Below are 24,363 nucleotides of genomic sequence, written 5' to 3' on the forward strand. Positions count from 1 at the left end.
CTATTTAAGAAGCAAAAATACAATAAGAAGAAAATAGCTGGTTTAATTAACATGTAAAAATTGGGTTAATTTGAATTCAGCTGGCCCAGCAGATATTAATGTTGGCTGTTTTTTTGGCAATATTCTGGCTGAATCCTGTGTACTTTTATTTCTTCTTGCCTACACCATGAATAATTTTATATTTTTAAATGATAAGGGCTGTTTCAGTCATCTAATTTTTGCTTTGCCAGGGGGTTTATATTATAATCACATCAAGAGAGGCTTTTGTGTACTTTATCCAAAACCTAAGAATTGTAATTGAATGAAAGAAAATGCTAAAATGTGCCTAAGTAATTGATTATGTTTCTTAAAGAGGAATCAGTGTAATTTGATTTTATGTGTATTTTTAAAATTTTTAGTTTATTGGTCATTATGTATGTTTTTTTTTTTCCAACAGAGTGACTAACTGGGAATTCATCATTGGTAGATGGAAAAATGTAGTCTATTTTCTCTTCTCACTTTGTGTGTGTGTGTGTGTGCCTGTGCGCTCACACACACACTTAGGTACCTTTTATTGTTTTAGAATATTATTTTAATCATTACTTGCCCTCCAGAGTCAAAAAAATCTATTGAGAAAGGTATTGTGTTTCAATAAAAAAATCACTAAAGCTCAATCGATTTTGGTGTTTTAAAATGCTATTTGAACAAAGAACCAACAGGTAATAAGGGCATCTTTAGTAGGAAGTCTGCATGAAGAAACTCTGTTCCTTAGGCCCTGCTTTATATCCTCAATCGAACTTAGACTGTAGTCCGATAAGCAAAGGGTTTGGCAGCAATTGTCCCACAGGCAGACCTGTCTCTGTATCCTCAGTTCATTTAAACTGGTTAGCCAGTGTGAATCGGGGCAAAGTAGTCTGCTACTTTATGCCATGTTAGGCTAGCATTCAGTGGTCACTTAAAAAAATGCTGACTGACAGATTTGTTTGCCTGCTGGTTTTTCAGTGACTGATTTCTGTGATTTATCTTCCCGTTATCCTTCTTCATTTGCCATTTGAATAAAGTTGAAACCTCTTATCCAGCCTTAATTAGAAGAATAAGGAAAGATATAGGAAAGCTAGAAGATTTTTTTTGTTTTTTGTTTAATCTTCTCCATTTAACTCCATCAATTTTCTCACACGATTTGCAATTACTTTTCCCTTTCTCTTCTTGATCTATCTTAACCCCTTATTATATTTCCCCCTCTTTAAGAATAATACGCTATTTAAAATGAGTTGTTTTTCTGTATGTTTTTTCTTTTTAAACTTAGTACACTTTTCCATAAAAAAAAAAAAAACAAAAAAAGTCTTTGGATCTTTAAATACCTGTGATGTATTATATAGAGAGAATGTTTGTGAACACATATTTACAACTTTGTCCTCGTTATAGGTTGTTGTACAGAATAGGAATAATGTAATATGATAAGATAGCATTTCTCGATTTTTAAAAATGATATTTATATTTAAGAAGCAGGGCACTTGGATAGAGACTTGCAGAGGTAGAGCTTTTGATGGGTCTGTATTTTTAAAAAAAGTTTGTAGTGGTTTTTTCCTTGATACAGTATCATCCTTGTGGGAATCAGTCACAATTACAACTACTTTCTGACTCTGAAGTTGAAAGGAGGTAACAAGGACATGGAAACAGATTCTCTGCAATCATTGGGCAAGGCAGTAGTTACTTAACAGGAAAGGGAAGAATAGATGGAGTATGAAAGGATGTGTAGGTGAAAGACATTAATGTTAACTAAATAACTATTAGCAAAGAAGAACTAGAAAAGGATGACTTATGCCTGTTAAATGTGCTTGATTCCTCTGATAAGGAAGAGATGGAGTGTTGGGGTGCAGGGAGCATAGAAATGCCCTCCATGAATCCCCCTGGTTGGCACTGTCAGCCTTGGGCCATGAGTGCCACTTGGAATGAGTGGCAAGGCTAGGGGCAGACAGGTAGGCCTGGCAATATAGACAGATCATTTACTGAGTGAAGCTCACAGTTATGAGAGCCTGTATATTTATCTTCTTTTGCCAATATGGAGGCAGTGATGTATGCAGAGGTGATATTTATAGGCCAAATTCATGATAACAATACAGTAAAATTGCTAATAAAAATTTTAATAGGATTTTAAAGCCAGGCAGTAGCTTGCTTGTTTGAACAATATTCAGTCTGCCAGTTTTCATTGGAGCCAATGAATTTAAATAGGCCCTTGGCAAACACCGCAGTGAGATTTGAACCAGAGCGCACAGGAGAGCCGAGAGAGCCATGCTGGCCTCCAACAGATGCAGTCCAGGGACCGCCAAGCCCATGCTGGAACTAGGGTGGGCATGGAATGACTCCCTGTAACCGAAAAGGGAAGAGAGCCGAATTTCAGAGTGAAAGGCATGTGAGAGAGCATCTTCCATGGAATAGGAGACAAAGTCACTCTGGCAGTTAGGCACAGGTAAGATTAGAACTTGGGCTTCTTTCCACCCTGTTCCTGAAGGTTTGGAGTAGAAAATCAGCTAATAACTCATTGTCTTTTTTTACAGCTCCTTATAAACAATTAGGATAAATTTGCATAATTAGGGCTTGGAGGCCTCTTTTGTGTGCTCACTGACCATCAACTGGCATGTTAAGTAAAAATCTTTATTTATGAGCTTCCTCGTCATCTGCCTAACTGGTAGTTTTCATATCCTCAGTGAGCTCAGGGCCTCAGTGTGTGTTTCCTGCTCCGGCTGGAGCCCCCTAGCCTCAGGCTTCCAGACATCCTCTTCAGGTGTCTGACGGGCTGCCTGGTTTTTAAAAACTTCTTGCTGTGGCTTGTAGGATGGTCCCACTGAACCCTGCATGATTAAGCTTTAACAACTATCCAGACAGTGGATCCTGGATATACGGCTTCTTTCACCCTGATCCAGCTTTGCCATGCTGACCATGCCCCACTGACCTGAGGGACAGTTCCAACTCTGCAGAGAACCACATTCCTTCCCTGCACAAATCTGACAACAGTGCTATTTCCAGATACACCAGAAATAAAGTACACGCACGCCTGGTCACTACCTCCCACCTTCTTTTCTCCAGTCTCTTGGCTGTCTCCTGCGCCATGGAACTTGCCCTGGCTGATTTATGCTGGACCCCTTGCACAAAGTTTTCTTGTCAAAAGACCCGGCCTCCCACTCTTCTCAGTGCTGCTGCTCTTTCATCTTTCAGACCTTAATGCCTCCTCCCAAGACATTTTCTCGAACCTTCTGAGGCAAAGCAACTCCATCTCCCATCCCTCTGATTCTTCCGTTGTTGATCCTCAGCATAGTAGAGTCACTTGGGAAGTTTTAGACAAACAAATGAGTGCTCAGGTCCTTGCTCAGACACATTAAATAGAGTCTATGGAGCTGGAAAGCACTGCTCTAATGCATTCCTCTACTTTATTCTCTGTACATGGTTATCTGATTCTGGAATTATCTTTATGTATGTTTGTACTCTTTGCCACCCACCTTCTCACACCCATGCCAAGAATGTGATTTCTTGAGCACATGGTTTCTGTCTGTAGTACTCACTTTCTCCGTATCTTACTGCTCAGGGCATTGCCTGGCATAGAGTAGGCACAGGCTCCTTATTTGCTTGACTTCCTGAACAATCCATATTTGCAAGGCTTTGGGAGAAAAACTAAGAGCTGGGAAAGCCAGATAGCTATTTAAAGATATTAAAATCTTGGAGTCCAGAGCTCTTTTGATAAACTGGTGGTCACAGGAGAGTCCAGGTCTGGATTTTTTTCTTAGTATCCACAGAATCTTGAATATGGGTGGTCTTGGAGTTAGAATATACTTTTATATCTGCCATTAATCCTGAACAATTGTTTGGCTTCTGTTGTAACACACGGAGGAGGTAGTAAGGAGAAGTTATTTTTGCAAAGCACTCCTGTGGTTAGGAACCTTAAGTAAAAGTGGTAATTGGATTTTGATATGGTGCATTGTCTACACCCAAACTTCCTGAAGTATGAACAGATCAGATCCTTATGTGCACTTGCTTAAACTTTCATAGCCGCAGAGTTGGCCTGGAGATAGGAGCTAGGCTGAGATGAAAGGGACCACATGGGGTCTCAGCCCCTACTGAGTGGGAATGATCACCAGCAGGGAGGAAGAGAACTGGAGGTTATCCACCTTGGGTAACAAGAGTTCCTGTGATGCTTTCAGAGAGTTTGTTTCTTTTTTCAATCTTCTGTTCTCCCAGTGTATCTCTTATTCACTCCTGCCACCACCAAGTTGCTCTTTTATTTTGCATGAATTTTATTTATTTTTTATTATAAAAATAACAGCATATGACTATTGAAAAAAATTCGGAAAAGATGAGCAGTCAAAAAAAAAAATAACAGAGAACCTTAAATTTTAAATAATTAACCACCTGGAGCTATTTACTACTCACAGTTTCTTGTATAAGCTTCAGGATTTGTGTGTAAAATAACATTTGTTTTCCATTTTTAACAAAATGGGATTATTTTCTACATACCATGTGTAAATGAATTTTTATTTAATACCATGCATTTGCCTATAACAGTCTTTAGTGTTTGTGGAATATCATATATGAATGTTCCTTTAAGTAATCGCATATTATGTATTGAGGTTATTTTCACTATTGTCTGCAGTGCTACATCCCTGTAGATAAAAGTTGGCACATATTCATTCATTATTTTTTATGAAAAATTCCTAGAAGTAGGATTGTGGCATCAAAAAAAAAAAAAAAAAAAAAGACTATTTTTAAAGACTCTTGTTGTGTTGTCAGATTGTACTCAGGAGGCATGGCATTGTACCAACTGCCTGGTATAGGAAGATCTGCTTTCTAACGAAGGCCTTCCTGACTCTTCCCTGGACCCTTCTAGCATGTCTCCCTAACTCATATTTCTCCTTCCAATTCATTTTAGCAATCCTGTTGATTAAGTGTTCTGAAGCACAAATTTATCAGGTACACGTGATCAGGCGTGAGTACCGTATTACCATGCACTTGCCCTCCACAGAGCTACATTGTGGTGCTTTGTCTCTGGTTCTCCCTCTTTGGTTCTAGGCTTACTTTCTGCCTCTCTGGCCCACTAGCTCTGGGGAGCAGAGATTACACTTCTTAGCATTGGTCTCTGCCTGGAGTTCAGAGAAGACACTGAAGCCGAACTGCATTTGGCATACATCCTTCCCCACCTCCCATGATAACTGGGTCATGTCCCTGATGAAGGACGGATGTGAATGTTCACTTGTAACATCTTCCCTCTGTGCCAAGACTGATCTCATGTTCACTTAATCACATCTTCCCTTGGATGTCATATGTTCCTAATTTCATTAGTACTTTCCTCATCTCTTCCTTGCTGTCAATATAACAGCAGTTTTTCTTTCTGAATTGATTAATTTATTTCTAGTTGTCTGATATTACTACTTTTCCCATAGTAGCATAGAGAATAAAGTTTTTCTGTGTTCTTTGTGTATATTTTAAGTATTTCCATGCTAAGAGCTATCTCTTGCCAACTTGAAAATGGACGAGGGGGACCTAAAGTTTTGTAGTGATAAAGAAGCACCATCCTCATTTTGGTATATATCCTTTTAGTATCTTTCTGTGTATGTGACAGATATATAGTCTTTACATTATCATAAACCTAGTGTAGAAATGCAATTCACTTTGAATCTCTTTCCTTTTTGACTCAGTATTTTATAGTAGTATTGCACTATTTGGGCTATTTAAAGGAGTTATGAAGTAGCTACTGTTGTAAATGGCTTCCAGAAGGAGAACAATAGTTCTAGTGCTTTGGAAAACACAAAAGACTTCTTGAAAAATATTTCTGGTAGCATCGAAACTGTGATAGAGTATTAGAGACACCCCCCCTCCCCCTGTCTCAGAGGGCTATAGGCCTATGAAATGTGACTTCCGTATTTGCTTCCATGTTTGCTGCCCCATGTCCTACTGTTAGTTGCTCTATGCGAGTGTTGGTGTCAAATACTCTTCCTTACATACTAGCCATGGAATTGCTCCGAATTACGTGATTATCTTTAAAGGACATCTAACACTGTCAAAGAAGTTTTGGGAATGGGCTTTGGGAAAGGAACTAAGTAAGCTCCCCAGCCAGGTCTGAACTTGATTAAGCTTGTATTCTTTGTTGCAACTTAGGCTAATACCATTAAATCTGTAAAGCAAGACTGAAGTACTGTTTATATGAAAATATAGATGTTTTAAGATATCATGCTGTAAATGAATATAGTACTATATAATTATTCTCATAGCCTTCTAGTCAGATTACCTTCAAAATCCAAAATGATCTTGATGAATAGTAATACATTATGATTTCATGGTTCTATATACCTCCTACATAGATGTGTGATACTTCTATCTAACAGGATTACCAAATTACATATCTTTTCGGTATCAGTAACATACCTAAAATGTCAGAGTATTCACCAACTGGTTACGGTTATAAAACCACATTGAGATTGCCAGAAGAGGATTTTTTCACACATATATATGGTTTTCAGGTTTTTCATACCATTTTGAGAGAGGTAAGATGCTCTTTTTATTTCAAGCTGTTATTCAGACCATGAAATGAAAAACACCTTTTCTCTAGATTACACACAGTGTATTTCTCTTTTTAACTAACCTAACGCCTATGCAGGGTAATTTAGCAAACATGACTGCTTTCTGCCTCTATACACTGCCTGTAATCACTGGGGAGCTGTGCAGTGTGACTGTGTGGCTGCAGGTACCTACTCAGTGGGGTGGAAGCTTAGGAGTGGTGGCAACAGGACACAGTCAGGGACCTTTGACCCTTCAGGGTAGGCCTGCTGGGCAGTTCCTCAAGGCCATCCTTGGTGAGGAACGTTTCAGTAGGAAGACAAAACATCTCTAGATGAAGTGCTTGGGGACGGTTTCATTCTCAGCTTTAAGTAGTCATTCTTTAAAAACACCCACATCTCTTTGTTTCCAGTCTTGGCCTCTGTATTAGTTTCCTCAGGTGTTATAACAAAGTACCATTAACTGGATGGCTAAAAAAATAGCACTGTGTTATCACAAGCTCTGGAGGTTGGAAGTTCAGGATGAAGAGGTCGGTGGGTTGTTCTTCTCAGGGAGAGTGTTCCATGCCTCTCTCTGGGGGTGTGCTGGCAGTCTTTGGGGTTCTTTGACTTAATAGAAGCCTCACCTGACTTCTGTTTTAACCTTCACATCATGTCCCCCAAATACATGTCTGTGCTCAAATCATCCCCTTTTATAATGACTCTCATCACACTGGATCAGGTGGCCACCCTACTCCAGTAGGTCCTTGTCTTAACCAGTGACATCTCTAATAACTCCTATTTCCAAATAAGATCATGTTCTAAGGTCCTGGGAGTCAGGCTTCTGGGGAGGGACACAATTCAACTTGACCAGCAACTCAGCTGAGCTACACGTGGGGGGCACCTCGAATTCGCATGGTCAGAACTGGTCCCGTGCTCCCATGAGTCGCTCCTCTATGGTTTCCCTCACTGTTGGGTTCTTTTTCATTGGTGGTGGTCTCATCATCCCACTCAGCTGTGTGGTGTAGAAGTCTTGGGAGCATCCTGGTCTCTGTTCTTGCCCTCAGCCGCACCAGTATTGTCATTTTGGCCTTGTCTGTAGTTTTCTAGCCTCTCCTTTCCTCTGTTTTCATTCCTATGGTTCTCAGTCTGGCTCAGACCCTCTGCCTGACCAGAGCCTCCCACATCCATCTCACCTCTCCTCCTTTAGGTTCATATTCAACATCAATTCTTTTCCTAAAACAAAGATTTGACCCTGTCATTTGTTATTCTGAAAACCTGGAGTGATTTCCCCCTGCCTGTAAAAGCATGGCGATTCTGTAACCTGTCCTCTGAGGTCCCGTAGGGGGCAAACATGCTAGCGCAGACCACTCTTATCCACAAGACCTGCTGGACACAGGCTTGGCAACACATAGGTCCTTCTCTAAACATAGCACTCGCTTCCATTTTCCCTCTGTTCAGTGCTCTGCTGCTTCCTCAGTGTGGAATGCACTCTCCCCTTCTCTCTCTCTCCATCTTCTCTCACCACTGGAAGTCCACCCAGGTCAAACAGAAACCAGGAGACCCATTTTGTAAGCCAAAATGCCAGAAACCAGTTATTTCCCCTTGCCCAAGTAATTTTTTTCTTCCAGCTGCAAAAGTTAATTGAGGAGCTTGAAGCAGATGATCTTTAAGATCTATTGACCTTGAGAATTTATCCTTTCAATGCCATACCTCCGTGAAGCTTTCCCCAGCTCTTCCAAGCAGAATAAATTCCTCCTTCTTTGTGCCCCTTAGCGTTTTATTTCTCCTTTTATTTTTTCACACTCGATTATTACACTCAGGTAGTTTTGTATGCTTATGACTGTCTCCCCTTCCACCTCACAGGGAGGAAACCCCCTGAGTTCAGCCAAGAAGGTTTGACTCATCTGCTTCCCTTCCTATCCCCACAGTCTCATTTGCACATAGATTCTTAGCAAGAGACTATGGTAGAGATTGAAAGTTCCTGGGCAAGTGTTCTCCTGAAATACTTGTTCCTGAATGTCCCATGCCTTCAGCTGTGTTTAGGATGGTGAATAATATAGAGATTCTATATTGGACACACCTTGCGTTTTCCATTTCTTTATGGCGCTATTATAGTCAGGTGACATTCTGGAATAAAGCTAAGTTAAATTTGTAACATTTTGTAGAAATATCTTCTCTATAAGACATTTGAAATTAAGTGTTTTGTGAAAAACATATAACGATGTTCATATTTTCGCCCTCCCTCCACACTCTCCAGAAACTTGGGATTATCTCAACGTATTATTGAAATACTTTGACCTTTAAAATACAACATATTGATAAAAAAACATTCTTAGGAAATCTTTTATGGACTGTTTGCTCTTTGGAAGTTGAGCATCCCTGGCTGGTCACACTCTTCCTAAAGCATGAATTTGATCATATTGTAGCCTTCCTCAGAAATTTTCAGTCTTTTTCCTAGAGAAGAATAACTGGGTCCTTTCCTTGCCTTCAAGGTCATCTCTGTCTTCTCTTTCTAATCTCATTTGCAGTCTTCTCTTTTGTGCACTCCGTTGTCCAGACACAATCAGTTATCACTCTGTCTTTCTGAGGAGTCTTCCCGTTGAGCCCATCACTGCACGTCTGAATTTTACTCAGTCCTCAAGTCCTGACTCCACTTCCATTTCTGCTACAAAACCACCTTTGATCTTCTTCCAGAATTCTGCTGTCATTGTGTTGGTCCTCCCTTTCCCATTTGTCTTTCCTGTATGCTACTATTTCTGGACTAGTGTTGCCTCCCTTGCCTGACTGGAAGTTCCTTTGGGTCACATTTGGTGTCTGATTTATCTGCATTTCTCCCTGAAATGTCCCGGGTACAATTCACATGTGGTGAGTAGATGTCAGTAATGAATGCGCATCTGTGAGTCATTTTTACACCATGTGTAAGGGTATTAATGAATAACAAAGCTGCTCTGTCTTGGCTGTAATGCAGTCATTTCTTAACCTAAAGTCTCTAAGCTTTAATTATAGAATCTAATAATGTGCCTGAGGGAAGATTGAGGTAAATCAACGTAAATGGTATTGGATAAAATTGTCTCATTTGAAATTATAATGCATTTAGTGTTTCACTATATGCCATGTTTTTTAAGTTCTCTATATTGTTATTTCAGTCCACTGTATGTACAAGGAAGTGCTTAGTGTTGATAAATGTGTTGAGTTTTGAATTTCATTTTCTCGACTTTTTTCCCCTCTGTGTGTTTATGTAAACTTTTATTTTCAGTAAGCTGCTAACTTTGTGCTTTATGCTTGTTTTATGTTGCAGGCTAATATCCTTTCAAGAATTTGTAGCATTTGAGTCTGTCCTGTGTGCCCCAGATGCTTTGTTTATGGTCGCCTTTCAGCTGTTCGACAAAGCTGGCAAAGGAGAAGTTACTTTTGGTAAGAAGCCTGAGTGTGTGCATAGCTACACAAGGGTGGGCTAGGGAGCACCTCTTTTAAGAACTCAGCATATTCCTTTTAACAAGCATAACTTAGTGTTGGGGCTCCATTTCAAATGTCTTTCTCTTTGAAGCCTTAGTAGTTTTGATACTCTGGTCTTCATCGGTCCAAGGATGCAGCATGACTCTTCACAGTGGTAGAATGTGGGAGTCAATTCCTTCCCTTTCCCATCCGTAGCACTTTTCTCTCGAGAAAATGAAGAAATTAGTACACTTCCCATGACCAGAAGTTATCTTATCGTTCTTGTTCTCTTGGAGTGGTTTGCTGTCAGACGCATAGCTCATGATGTGGCTTCACAATGTTCTTGAAAGAGCCTGGCCTGTCACTGCAGTGGCAGTTCCTGCATGCCGCCGCCTTGTGTAGGAAAGAAAGACATATCTTCATGGGCGTGAGCTGCAAAACAGAAGGAAACCCTGAAGTTTTTTAAGTACTCAGAAGAAAGGGGAGCGGTGAGGCAGTGGTAAGCTCTTTAATGAAGCACTTTGTTGCCCTTGGACTGTGTGGTGCCCAGATATAGTCTGTATGGTAAATCTGTGGTACCATTGCTCATGAAGAACTTGGGTGCCCTTTGGGTGTATCGATTGTGCTTTTAGGGGAAGTGACTAATGTGCCCAAACTTCTTGGACTTGTCTTCTCTGATGTATTTTGGGAAATACCCAGATGCAGAACAAACACAGATGATGTAACACAGCCATGCAGGTTCTAAAATCAGGGAGACTCAGCCCTTCCCTGCCACCTTTGCCTCTGAGCTAAGTTAATTATCCTCTCAAGTGCTCATTTCCTTACCAAGAACGAAGATAGTAACTACATAAAGCATAGGTAGGATAGTATGATAGATTTATTGTACCAATCTTCTCCTCTCCTCCCATGCCTTCATGCTCATGTGACGTGACAGAATTATGCAAGATAGGATCAACTGGGGCCAAGGCAAAAAATGATGTACTTGTTTCTAGAAGCTCAGATGTTTTCTACTAACACTTCAGAAGGATCACTTAATATTTAAAGATCCAGAAGGGTTGGGGATGTAGCTCAGTGGTAAAGCACTTGCTTAGCATGCACAAAGTCCTGGGTTTAATTCCCAATACTGCAAAGAAGAAAAAAATATCCCATTAAAACCTTCAGATGATCAGTAAGCAGCTAGATTGTGGTGTCATGGAAGACAGTTTGATGAAAATGATACTACAATATGAACTTGTGTTGAACTACAAAAGCCTGGGTGGAGTGGGAGAAAGCAGGGTTGGAGATGGCAGGCCTGGGAAATGGGCTTCAGTTGTCTTCCTCGATGTGGATGAATCTTTCCTTCACGGGTCTGACCTGGTAAGGGATGTTGGAGGCACCAGCCATACCCCAGTAGAGGAAGGAAACAGACCTTCAGCAGTACAGAGGGATGTGTGTGTTAGAAAGAGTTTAAAAAAAAAAAAAAAAGGACGGGTGGAGACTCAGGGTGTAGGAGACAGTCTTCTGTAAATTTAGAAAGTGCACTGGTGGGAGAAATCCCTTGCTGTTTCTTACTAGTTCTTTATAGACAGACAAAGCATTTCTACTGTCTGAGCCTTATTTGCCCCATCTATGAAATTGGGGTAATATCTGCCTTAAAGGACTGTGTTAAAAGATCCACCACATATATAGTAACTGTCAGGAAAGGAAAGGCCTTTATAAAAATAACAGCACAGAAAGAAATTGCCTAAGAGAGGGGATTTCCTTTTTTACTCAGCCCCCATTTAAAAAATCTTGTTCTTAGGAAAACTGTTTCAACTTGGAGTTTAACCTTTGGCCTGTCAGCCAGAAGTTTGTTTTGCTTACTGTCTGGCTATGTATGTTTAATGCTGCCCCATTTCTCAATAAGCAGAAGTGTTGGAAGCCCTAATTGCAAGAATCTAATATTCTGGTTATGTCGTCTGTTGCATATGACTGTTAAAGAAGAAGGTACAGCATGGGTAGCTTATTGGTAGAGTTTGCATATCTCTTCAACAAGAGCATGTTGTGTATGCCCTGTTTACATTTATGATGACCCCACGAGGTCCTCATCCTGTGGGTGTCATAAAGTGTAACCTAGACTTTTAAGCCATTAATCCATAATTAGATTAAATTAAATGAAAATGCATAGGACTATGAAACCCAAGTGACCATCAAATGGCAAATTAGCTGACTTCTAATATTTTTCATAAGTTAGGGTAAAGTCATCAAATGTCATCTGTGTGGGTGACAGCCTTGTGGCCAAGGAACAAAATCATATTGGAGGGGAGGCAACCTGAGGAGTTTGTTGGTTGTTGTTGTTTTTTTTTAAAATTATTTATATTTTAATTTTTTACAGACTGCATTTTGAGTCATTGTATACAAATGGGTTACATCATTTTGTTTCTGTGGTTGGACATGATGTAGATTCATACCATTCATGTAATCATATGAGTACATAGGGTAATGGTGTCTGTCTCATTCCACTATTTTTCATACACCCCTCCCTCTCATTTCCTCCTACATAATCTAAAGTTCCCCCATTCTTCTCTCACTCCCCATCCCTGACCCCCGTTATATATCATTCTCTACTTATCAGGGAAAACATTCAGCCTTTGGTTTTTTGGGATTGGCTTATTTCACTTAGCATGATATTCTCCAGTTCCATCCATTTATTTGCAAATGCCATAATATTCTTCTTTATGACTGAATAATATTCCATTGTGTATATATACCAGAGTTTCTTTATCCATTCATCTGTTGAAGGGCATCTAGGTTGGTCCACAATCTAGCTATTGTGAACTGAGCTACTATAAACACTGATGTGGCTGTGTTACTGTAGTATGCAGATTTTAAGTCCTTTGGGTATAAACTGAGGAGTGGGATAACTGGGTCAAAAGGTGGGTCCATTCCAAGTTTTCTGAGGATTCTCCATACTGCTTTCCAGAGTTCTTGTTGTTTTTAATGATAGGCACCTTTAGAAGAAACTAGCAATGTTTTTCAAAAACTTAAGGTAGAGTAGAAGGTGTGAAAAAACAAGCAAATAAAACCACAAAAAAAATTGGACCAAATTGAGGACTTAACCTTGTCAATCATGGGCTCATAAACCCAAAGTACTCAGAGAATGAAAATCCAGATATGAAGCTGGCTGTCTGCCCACTTGAGGCTATTTTGAGATAAGCAGTGGCATTTTCACCTGTTGACATCCTTAGCTCTGTGTAAATACTTTATCTGAGATCAACCCTTGAGCATGTCTGAAGATGGTCCACCTCAGTGGGCATCTTTGGGAAGAGTGGTCATGGAGTTGCAAAAGGAAGGAGGCTCTTTCTTTTTATTTCCCAGAATGACTTGGTAGACAGGTTATCACAGGTTTAGCATTGTTTTCACATTATGACAGTCACCTGGGGCCTTCCCCTGAGCCTCAGGAAAGGCTGCAGAGTGGCCTCAGGTCCCCTCTGTCCCTCAGCTTTGCATTTCCTGCAGTGAGATCAGACATGTTCTTTAACTGTGTACATATTGGGTTGCCATGGAAGAGTCTGCGAAGCAGGCTTCTACAGCTAAGCTCAGTGCGCACCAGTGTTTGTCAGTCACAGCAGTGTTGCTGTTCCCACTAACACTGAGTCTGATACACACTCAACAAAAATCAGTTGGAGTGAGGGGCAGATAATCAAGTGTCACATTTCAGTGAAACTCTGCCCTGTTTCTCTGAGTCCTTGTTTATGTTTATCATATTTTCATGTCTGCATCACTCCCTGTGTTTGCTACAATGAAAAGATCTTGATTAGGCCAATTTTGTTCCTTTGATATCCAGTTCATTATATTCTCCTGTTTCCTTTGAGAGAAAACTTATCTTCAATATTCTTGCTGTCATCATGTTTTCTTATTTTGATACCTGATGTTTATAAGTAGCATTTTGAGATATGAATGGGTGGATGCTAGGAGGTTGGAATAAATGGTAAATTTTAGTTAATAATTTAGGAGTCTCTGTGGAAAAAGTTTGTTCTAAATTCTAAATTTTGTTTACATTTTAGTCTGTTTTATATTGTAGATTTTGAACTTTCCTTCAATTTTTAAAAGTATACTTTATTGATGTATAGTATACATCAATAAATGGAGAAGGCGGCACAAATTGTAAGTGGATGTTTGGTTGAATTTTATACAGTATAAATACTCATTTACCACCATCCAGATCAGAAGAGAATGGTACCAGCAGTGCAGAGGTTTGTTCCCCCAGTCACCGGGTAACAACTGACATCAGTTGATCTTGCCTGTTTTTAAATGTAATATCAGTAGAGTGCTACAGAAAGTATGCTTTTGTTCAGCATCTTGTTCAGGAGATTCATCTATGTGTATTTTTACTTTATTCTTTTTCTTTATCATATGGTATTCCATTGTGTGGCTCTATCCTCATTTATTCACTCTCTGGTAAACATTTGGGACATTTCTAGTTTTGGCTAATATCAGTAATGTCCTTTGAACACTCTTACCTGTTTTGGGGGCTTTTGTGTATAAGCATTTTTAGGGACAGAATTGCTGAGTCATAGGAAATGTGTCTGTTTAGCTTCAGTTGATCTTGCCAAACTGTTTTGTAGAGGAATCATACCAGTTATTACTTAATTACCACAGCTTATTGTTTTCTTTAAGATTATCTTGGCATGTTTTGGTCCTTTTCATTATCACACCAATTTTAGAATGAGGTGTTAATTTCCCAAAATAGCATACTGGGAGTTTGAATACTATTGCATCAAATATGAACAGTAACTGCATGTATATCTCTAGGAATAAGTAAGTTCTAATTCCCATAAAGGTTTTTAAAAAAAATTTTTTTAAGGAACAGTTTCCTTTTTTAAAAAAAATTCTTTTTATTTTTAATTGTCAATGGACCTTTATCTAATTTATTTATTTATACGTGGTGCTGAGAATCAAACCTAGTGCTTCACACATGCCAGGCAAATGCTCTACCTAAGTATTTTTAAAAAGTTTATTTAGTTCCAAATATTCATCTAACTGCTTTACCACTATTTGGAAATTTTGGTGAAGACTATAAATTTTGAAAAGGAAAGGTAGCTGATCTGTGTCATCCATTAGCTAAACATACCAGTGGGCCTGTACCATTTTGCAGGTGGGACTTCTACTGGTAGGAGTTCGGGCTAAGAACCTCAGAAGGAAAAAAAGTAGAAACATGAGCATGAATCTAAGATGAAGAGTAAGCATTGCTTTTTTTGAAATTCATGAATATTTTTTAAAGTATTTCTTTAATTGTACATGGATACATACCTTTATTTTTTTGTGGTGCTGAGACTCGAACCCAGTACCTCACACATGCTAGGCAAGCACTTTACCACTGAGCTATAACCCCAATCCTGCAGTTCATGAATATTTAAGCAGACTTATATTATATTTGAATGTACTAAATAGAAACTTGAAGATTCTGAGTAGTAATGACATTGATATTGTCAAATTTTCCCAATACAGCAGGAGAGAAGAATGTATAAAAAGATTAAATCATTCTTTTAGTCAACTTGATCAAAAGATCTGACAAGAACAGTATAGCGGAGGAAAAGTTTATGTGGGGCTCACATTTTCAGAGGTCTCAGTCCTTAGATGGCCGACTCCATTCCTTGAGGCCCGAAGTGAGGTAGGACATCATGGTTGGAGGAGTGTGGCGGACAAAAACAGCTCAGGAAGTGGTACCAGGAAACTAAGAGAAAGAGACAGACAGACAGACATACTACTCCCTTCATTTTGGGTAAAACATAAACCCCAAGAGTGTGCCCCCAGTAACTCACCTCCTCCAGCCGTACCCTCCCTGTCTATAGTAACCACCCAGTTAATTCCCATCAGGGAATTAATGTACTGGTTAAGTTAAGGCTCTCATAACTCAACCACTTCACTTCTAAACCCTCTTGCATTGTCTCACACATGAACTTTTGGGGGACACCTAATATCTGAACCATAACAATCATGGAGGAAGGCAAGCAGGGTAAGGAGGAAGGAGAAAATGATTTTTGTTGGTTTTCTAGTCATTTGACCAAAAGAAAGAACAAGTGGAATACCATTATATTAATTATAAATCTATGCTATTTGTGAGAGGATATTATAAAACTGTCAGATAAAAAAATTTAAAAGGCCTTATCTCATTAAAACATATTTTTTGAGCCAGGCATGGTGGTGCATGACTATAATCCCAGTAGCACAGGGGGCTGAGGCAGGAGGATCATGAATCCAAAGCCAGTCTTAGCAACTTAGTGAGACCCTGTCTCAAAATTAAAAAAATAATAATAATAATAGATAATAGATAGGACTGGGAATGTGGCTCAGTGGTTAAGAACCCCTGAGTTCAATCCCCAGTATCAAAACCAAAAAAAAAAAAAAAAAAAAACCAACATATTTTTTGAGTATCAGCATGATTTTTTATCTTTTTAAAAAATGTTACTTTTTATGCAAACTTGAAACTTTTACGTAGAGGGTCAAACTTGAAACTTTTTACATAGAGGGTCAAGTAGTAAATGTTTTGGACTTTACAACGCCTTAACTCTGTGGTTGCAAGGGAGACCAGCCATGCACAGTAGGTAAATGATGGGTGTGGCTCTATTCCAATAAAGTTTTATTTGTAAGACCAGTTGGTGGACTAAAGAAATTTGCTGGTCTTTGTGCCAGGGACATATACATGCTGATGATATTAAGACTAGGGACTGAGATACTTAGTAGAATGGGTATTTTGTGACGTTTGGGTATTTTCTGTAGCCACAAAATAAGATCTTTGTTTTAAAGAAACAGACAAATGCTATGTGATATTACTTGTACATGGAAACCAAAATAGTCAAACTCATAAAAACATAGAAAGTTGGTTATCAGAGATTGAGAGGTGGGGGAAATGGGGAGATGTAGGTCAAAAGGTAAACATTTTCAAGATTAATAAGTTCTGGAGCCCTGATATATAGCATAGTGACTTCAGTTAATAGTTATGTATTAAGCCTTGAAATTTGTTGTGACAATAGATCTTAAGTATTCTCACTACAGATTTCAAAGTATAACTGTGACATGGTGGATATATTTATTAGCTTGTGATAAGTTTTGCAGTGTGTACATGTATCAAAAATATGACATGTACACTTATTTTTTTGTCAATTATACCTCAATAAAGCTGGAAAAAATTAGGAAAATGTAAGAAAAAAAATGAAGAGGGTTCTTCTCTTTGTATGTAATATGATTTGGAAGGGTTATTTATTAGTTTAAATGCCTCTTAGAAATTCTCTAGGTGTAGGTAGTTGAGTTGGGTTCTCCCAGAGTTGGGGTGACTTTTCTTGACATCACATGGAAAAAGAAGTTATGAGTGTGCAGCCAACCTAGTAGAAGTTGGAGATACATCCTGCATGCACTAGGGACTGCTTTTTTCTTTTTACAATGATCAGTGGCAGCTTTTAAGTACCTGTGTCTGAGGTGCTATCACCCTGCCCAGGTCTGCTGTTTGTAAGAGGAAGAGGACTGAACTACTTCAAGAACCTGTTTTTCCAATGGTGTGGACTGAGCCAAGTTGAAAAACTCTTGGCTAGAATTGGAAGTGAAGAAATTTGATCTTTCTATCCCTGAAACAGTGAAGAGATGCTCTTCTGATTAAGCAGTGATTGCTGCTGGAAGCCCTTTTGCCAGTGATAATAACTGGCCTACTATGTGTGAAGCAGTGCAGTAAGCATTTTACACATTGTCTCATTTAATCCTCATAATAATGCTAGGAGGTGGTATTCTGTCCAGGAGAGGAAAATAAGAATCTCAAAAGTGGTGGAAGATTCCACTTCTGGAGTGAAAACAGAGACTCAGACAGATATTCATGCCCTCAGGTTCTTAGCAGCAATAAAGACTGTAGCCAGAAGGTACAAGCAGTTCAGAGATCTAGGAATGCACACATAATGGAAGGTTATTCAGCCTTAAAAAAGGAAGGAAATTCTGACGCATGCTACAACATATAAATGAACCTGGAAGACTTTATACTAAGTAAAACAAGTCAATCACAAAAAAAGGATTTATAGTATGATTGTATTTATCTGAGATTAGTCATATTCACAGAAGCAGAAAGTAGAAAGGTGGTTAACAGGCTTTGGGGAAAAGGGGTAAGAAAATTAGTGTTTAATGGGTGCAGAGTTTCACTTTTGCAAGATGAAAACAATTTTTGAGAGGAATGGTCGTGATGGTCGTATAACAGTGTAAATATACTTAATGCTATATTATCTGCCTAAAAGTTAAAATGGTAAATTTTATGTATATTTTACCATAATTTAAAAAATAATTTTAAAAAAGTAATGAAAGTCTGAGTTCTTGCAGCTAATCACAGTCACTAGAGGAAATAGATTTGCATACAGCTGGGCCTCTCTAAGGTGTGGTCTCTAGCTGCCTGAGTTCTACAACCCTCCTTAGGGTGCAGGGGTCAGGTTGGTTGTGCAAATTAGGACGTCATGTAGGCCACGCTGGGCTTGTGCTGTGGCGCTTCTGGCCTTTCTCTTAGTTCTCGGGTGGAGTCCCCCTGCAGCAGTGTGTGGAGTACCCCTGTGTTTCAGAGTGGGAGTTTGGGATGGCCCAGGAGCTTTCTTCTGTGATAGACTACAGAGCCAGAGTGTCACGGCATGGTCAGGTGACTGGGTTGGTGTCACAGAAGGAGCACTGAATTGGGACCCATAATCTCTCTAGGTCATTGAATTTATGTCCACACTGTTGGATTCTCCCTCTCCCCATCTGTACATTAGGTTTTAATTCTGTCAGCACCTTTACTAAACACCCATTCTGTATCAGGTCCCATGCTAGATGTTGCCTGTGTCCAAAGGTAAGGAAGACAGACCCATCTTTGAAGGAGGTGAACCTCCTAGTGCCATATAAAGGAAGTTCCTGAAACGTGCCAAGGCTCCTATAGACAGAGGTGTTAATGTTCCTCTGGGGCTGGGGGGTGGTGAGAGCAGGGTTGGAAGTGTAGGAGACCATGTGAGCAGAGGGTTAGAGTGGAGGGGGAGTGGGCTCAGGGCCTCACAGAAAGTTCATTTGAGAGGAGCTTAGGGAAGGGGGCAAGAAAACCCGTAAAGGCAGATTGAGGGTCCTGTTGATGACTTGGAAATCTGGGGGAAGAGATTGCTTCTTTAATCCTTTTGTATCCAAAAATATTAATTCAACATAGACTTACAGAGCCACTGTTATTTGCCAAGCCTATTCGAGTCACTTAGAATACATGAAGGAATAAAATAAAAACTTTCTCTCTCATGAAGCATGCATTCTAGCATGAAGAACAAAATTAACAAATATCATAAATACAAAAGTTATAGAGTTGCAGTCATTAGATGAGCACTTTGGAAAAAAATAAGGAAAACCTGTTAAGTGTTGGGTAGTCCCAAGACTACTGGAATATATGCAGGGAGTGGAATTCTCTCCTTAATAGGGTTATTCAGGGTAGATTTCATTGTGAAAGTGACTTTCGAGCACACGTTAAAGAGATGAAGTAAAAGATAAGTGTTGGTGAGGAGGGGGAGAAACTGGTACACTGTTGTTGGGAATACAAACAAAATGGCGAAGCTACCACAGAAAGCAGTGTGGAAGTTCTTACAGAAATCTAAAATAAAAATAGAACAGCCGTAAGATACAGAAAACACTTGGGTATTTTTCCAAAATTACTGAACTAAGGATCTCAAAGAGACACTAGTCCTCTCCCATTCATTGTACTACTGTTCACAATAGCTGAAATGTGGAAATGACCTGAATATTTACCCAGAGGTGAACAGGTAAAAAAAAAAAAAAAATTAAATGTGGGATAAAAAAAGAAATCCTGCCATATGGCTTACGATGGACCATGAGGACATTTTGCTGAGTGAAATGAGTCAGTCTTAGAAAGACAGGCACTGCATTTAATTCTACTTAAATGAGTTATCTAAAATAGATAAATTCATAGAGCCAAAGAGTGGTAGCTTCCAGGGGTTGGGTGAAAGGGGAAATGATGAGTTACCAACAGGCATACAGTTTCAGCTAAGCAAGGTAAAATAAGTTCTGCAGATCTGCTGTATAACTTTGTACTTACAGTTAACAATACTGTACTGTACACCTAAAAAAATACATTAGAAGAGTAGATCTCATGTAAAGTGTCCTTCCCATAGTTAAAAAGAAAGAAAAGGTGAGAGAATTGGTCATATAGATTTGGGGTATATTGGAGGAGATGTTCCCTGGAAGAAGAAATAACTATTACCCAGGTTCTAGGGTTGGAGCATGCTTGACATATTTGAGAGACAGCAAGGAGGACCCATGTAAATGGAGTGAGGCAGGAGGAGCCCAGGAGGAAAGGAGCTCAGAGAATTAAAGACCTGGTGAGGTAGGGCCCTGTAGGCCAAGGTTAGGACTCGGACTTTGCTAGTAAGTGTGGTGAGAAATGTTCTGTGGTTGCCTACCTGGTAGAGGGGTGACAGGATTTGGTTAACAATACTTCTCTGGCTTCTGTACTGAGAATGGACAATACACAGGCCAGGGTAAAAAGAGAGGTTAGGAGGCTATTGCTGTAATCCAGATGAGAGATGACTGTGGCAATACCAGGGTAAGGTTGGAGAGAGGAGTGGTTAGTTTCTGGACATATTTAGAGGACAGAATCAATAGCCTCTCAAATAGATTGGAGGACTGAGAGGCAGAGGGGAGGGGATGGGGGAAGAGAGAGAGAGAAAAACAAAACAAAACGAAACAATGGAGGCCTGGGGGAATTAGGAGGGAGAGAGGGTTATAAAATTGGGCCAAATCATTTGGAAGGTTGGAATTATCAGCTGTCAGAAAAAGGCTTGCTGGCAGATGGGTGGGCTAAGGAAGAATAGGAACTCACTTATACAAGTGTTAGTTCATTGCCTATTGGATATCTAAGTGAAGCTGTACACACTTACATACACAAAGGTAAATTTTGAGAGGTATCAGCAGACAGAGGTGTTTTTGAAGCCATTGAACTAGATAGAAAAATGAATAAGATAGGGATGACTCCTGAATGCTCACTGAGTCAAAGGACTGGAGATCCAGCACTGACCAAGACTAAAATATCTTCTTCTTCTGGGAGTTTGCATTTTATGGAGGGAGATGGTAAACATGGAAAATATATGATACTATGTCAGGATACACTATCTGTAAGTGGGTAGGAGTGGGGAGGCTGAGCAGGTGCAGAGGCATAACTGAGAAGTGTAAATAACGAACTGGTGTGCTGGGGGCTGTACATTTCCAGAAAGGGTTGGCCAATGAGCTCTGGAGGCGATGGTCATGTGGACAGTGCTGCCACAGCCAGGGCAGCAGAAATGGACACCTAGACTGAATTCTTACCTATAATCTTGCAGGGCCATTCCCAAGCATGAATCTGTGTGGCTCAGCTCCTGATTGGTTGTGGGAGAAAGAGGGATCAAAAGAAATGAAGAAAATCCAAGGAGTTGCTTTTGACCTGGTTTTGCTCTCAAGACGCATGATTTGCTGGGTTGCTGTAAATGGTCCCAGCGACTGAGGTGGGGCCTAGGCAAGGAGGATCACAAGTTTAAGGCCAGTCTGGGCAACTTAATGAGACCCTATCTCAAAATAAAAAATAAAAAGGGCTGGGGATATGTAGCTCATTGGTAGAGAGTAACCCCAGTTATTAGGTACTGAGTTCAGTCCACAGTACTGTGGGGCGGGGGTGGGGGTTGGAATAAGGTTTACATGATCTCATGAGAAAATGAGAGTGGTTGGCATTTGTATCTTTAAGTTACTGATTACTTGTTGTATACCAGCCACTGAACCAAGTGCTTTATTTGTAAGTCACTTATTAAATTCTTGTAATAGAGGAAGCCTCAATTTTTATAAGGAAATGGGCATGAGAGGAAGGTGAGCACCTTGGCCAGTCATGGAGGTGGACCTGTGGCTGAGCCAGGAGAGCAACCCTGTCCAGGCAGACTGCTATTTCCTGTGCCATACTGCCCCCCTCTGCTGGTGGTCATACTCATGTCCCAAAGGGTGAGCCCTTCATAATCTAGGGAGCTGTCAGTCAACCCGTCATGGTCTCAGTGTGTCAGACAGTAGGAGGATGTAATATTTTTTCATGAAAAAGTAAAGAAAAATAAGCAAATGTATTAGTTAAGACTTCGTTTCACTATGGTGGAATGTAATTATGAAGAAGAGAATGTACCTGGATGAGAATATTCTGTATACATTGAAAATAGTGTTGTTAAGCGTTATACAGATTTAATGCAATTTCTGTTAAAATCCCAATGACATTCTTCATAGAAATAAAAAAAAGCAGTCATGAAATTCATTTGGAAAAATAAGAGACCCAGTATAACCAAAGCAATCCTTAGCAAGAAAAGTGAAGTAGGAGGCATCACAATACCAGACCTTAAACTGTTCTACAGAGCCATAGTAAGAAAAGTGGCATGGTATTGGCACCAAAACAGGTTTGTAGACCAGTAGTACAGAATAGAAGACACAGAGATAAACCCACATATATACAGTCATCTCATACTAGACAAAGGTGCCAAAAACATAAAACGGAGGAAAGATAGCCTCTTCAATAAATGGTGCTGGGAGAACTGGAAATCCATACATAGCAAAATGAAATTAAACCCTTATCTCTTACCCTGCATGAAACTCAACTCAAAGTGGTTCAAGGACTTAGGCATTAGATAAGAGACCCCGCACCTGGTGGAAGAAAAAGTAACCCCAAATCTCCACCATGTCAGCTTAGGAACTGACTTCCTTTACAAGATTCCTAAAGCACAAGAAGCAAAATCAAGAATAAATAAATGGAATAGAATCACACTAAAAAGCTTCTTCTCAGCAAAGGAAACAATCAATAGCTTGAAGAGAGAACCTACAGGGTGGGAGAAAATCTATACCACATGCACCTCAGATAGAGCTCTAATCTTGAGGATATATAAAGAACTCAAAAAATTAACACCAAAAAAACAAGTAACCCAATCAATAAATGGGCTAAGGAACTGAACAGACACTTCACAGAAGAAGAAATACAATCGATCAACAAATATCTGAAAAAAATGTCCAACTCTCTAGCAATTAGAGAAATACATATTAAAACTACAATGAGATTCCATCTCATTCCAGTCAGAATGGCAATAATCAAGAATACAAGCAGCAATAAATGTTGAAAACAATGTGGGGAAAAAGGTACACTCATACATAGCTGGTGGGACTGCAAATTGGTGCAGCCACTTTGGAAAGCAGTGTGGAGATTCCTCAGAAAACTTGCTGTGGAACCACCATTTGATCCAGCTATCCCACTCCTCAGTTTATATCCAAAGGACTTAAATCAGCACACTAAAGTGACAAAGCTACATCAATATTTATAGCAGCTCAATTCACAATAGCTGAACAATGGAACCTACCTCAGTGCCCTTCGACAGATGAATGGATTAAAGAAACCGTGGTATATATACACAATGGAATATTATCAGCCTTGAAGAAGAATGAAATTATGGCACTTGCTGGTAAATGGATGGAGCTGGAGAATATCATGCTAAGCAAAATAAGCCAATCCCAGAGAAAATCGTATATTTTCTCTAATATGCAGAGGCTAATTCACAATAAGCAGTGGCAGGGACTAGGGAAGAATAGAGGTACTTTGGATTAGACAGAGGAGAGTGAAGGGTGTGGGGGTAGGAAAGATAGTAGAATGAAATTAAATAAATTATCTCATCTTGTGAGTTGGGGTTAGAAAGAGTTTGGAAGGACTTTCCTGATGCCTGAGCAGGGTGGTGCAGACTGCCGTGCCTGGTGGTAGTTTTATGGAGACTTTCGTTTTACCATAATTCTTATTTAATGATTCTTGGGAGAAGAGCATTTCCATTGTGGATTTTTAGAAAGTCGTTGTTGGGACTAATGACATGTTAACTAACTCAGGCTGACTCCTTACTCCCTGGCGAGTGAGCAAGATCAAGGCCTCAAAGGCGGTTTCAGTAGTTAATGACGATGAATCGAACCACCATCAGGGATTGGTTAACAACAGTTCCGTGAATGTGATCAGCTCTGCTTGCCATATAGTCCTATGGGACTCTCACCTGTGTGAACCCCCCTTGCCTTACTGACCTTTAAGCTGATTGGTTCCCGCCTAGCCCCCACCCTACATAAAAGCTGTGTGACTTCCTCAATAAACGAGTTCCTGCTGTGACGGGTCTCCCTGACGGTCTGATTGTCCTCCGCTGGGAGGGCTGGGAGCAGGGCGGTCAGTGGGCCCTACCTATTCCGGTCTGACCTTGTTGGGGAGTGTCCCCTTCCCTTGCCGCTGGTCGAGAAGAGCAAGGGGGCTTAAGACCCCGACAAGTCGTGGGTGTGTAATGAAACCATTATCTGAAGTATTTGGCACGTGCATCCGGATCAGTCTTACTGTGATGCTAATTGAAGACATCACCTCTTCTTATTTATTGGCCTTTCCTCAGTGATGGTTCTGCAT

General features: G+C 39.9%; 1 protein-coding gene across 1 annotated transcript in view; it reads left to right on the plus strand.

Moving 5' to 3' along the window:
- Positions 1-24,363, plus strand: part of SLC25A13 (solute carrier family 25 member 13) — a 216,638-nt gene that overhangs the window by 56,321 nt on the left and 135,954 nt on the right. The window contains 1 exon segment of the mRNA XM_079152267.1: positions 9,805-9,920. Coding sequence (XP_079008393.1) covers positions 9,805-9,920 — 116 coding nt within the window.

The sequence above is a fragment of the Sciurus vulgaris genome (assembly GCF_902686455.1).
Source record: "Sciurus vulgaris genome assembly, chromosome: 8".
Taxonomy (NCBI): domain Eukaryota; kingdom Metazoa; phylum Chordata; class Mammalia; order Rodentia; family Sciuridae; genus Sciurus; species Sciurus vulgaris.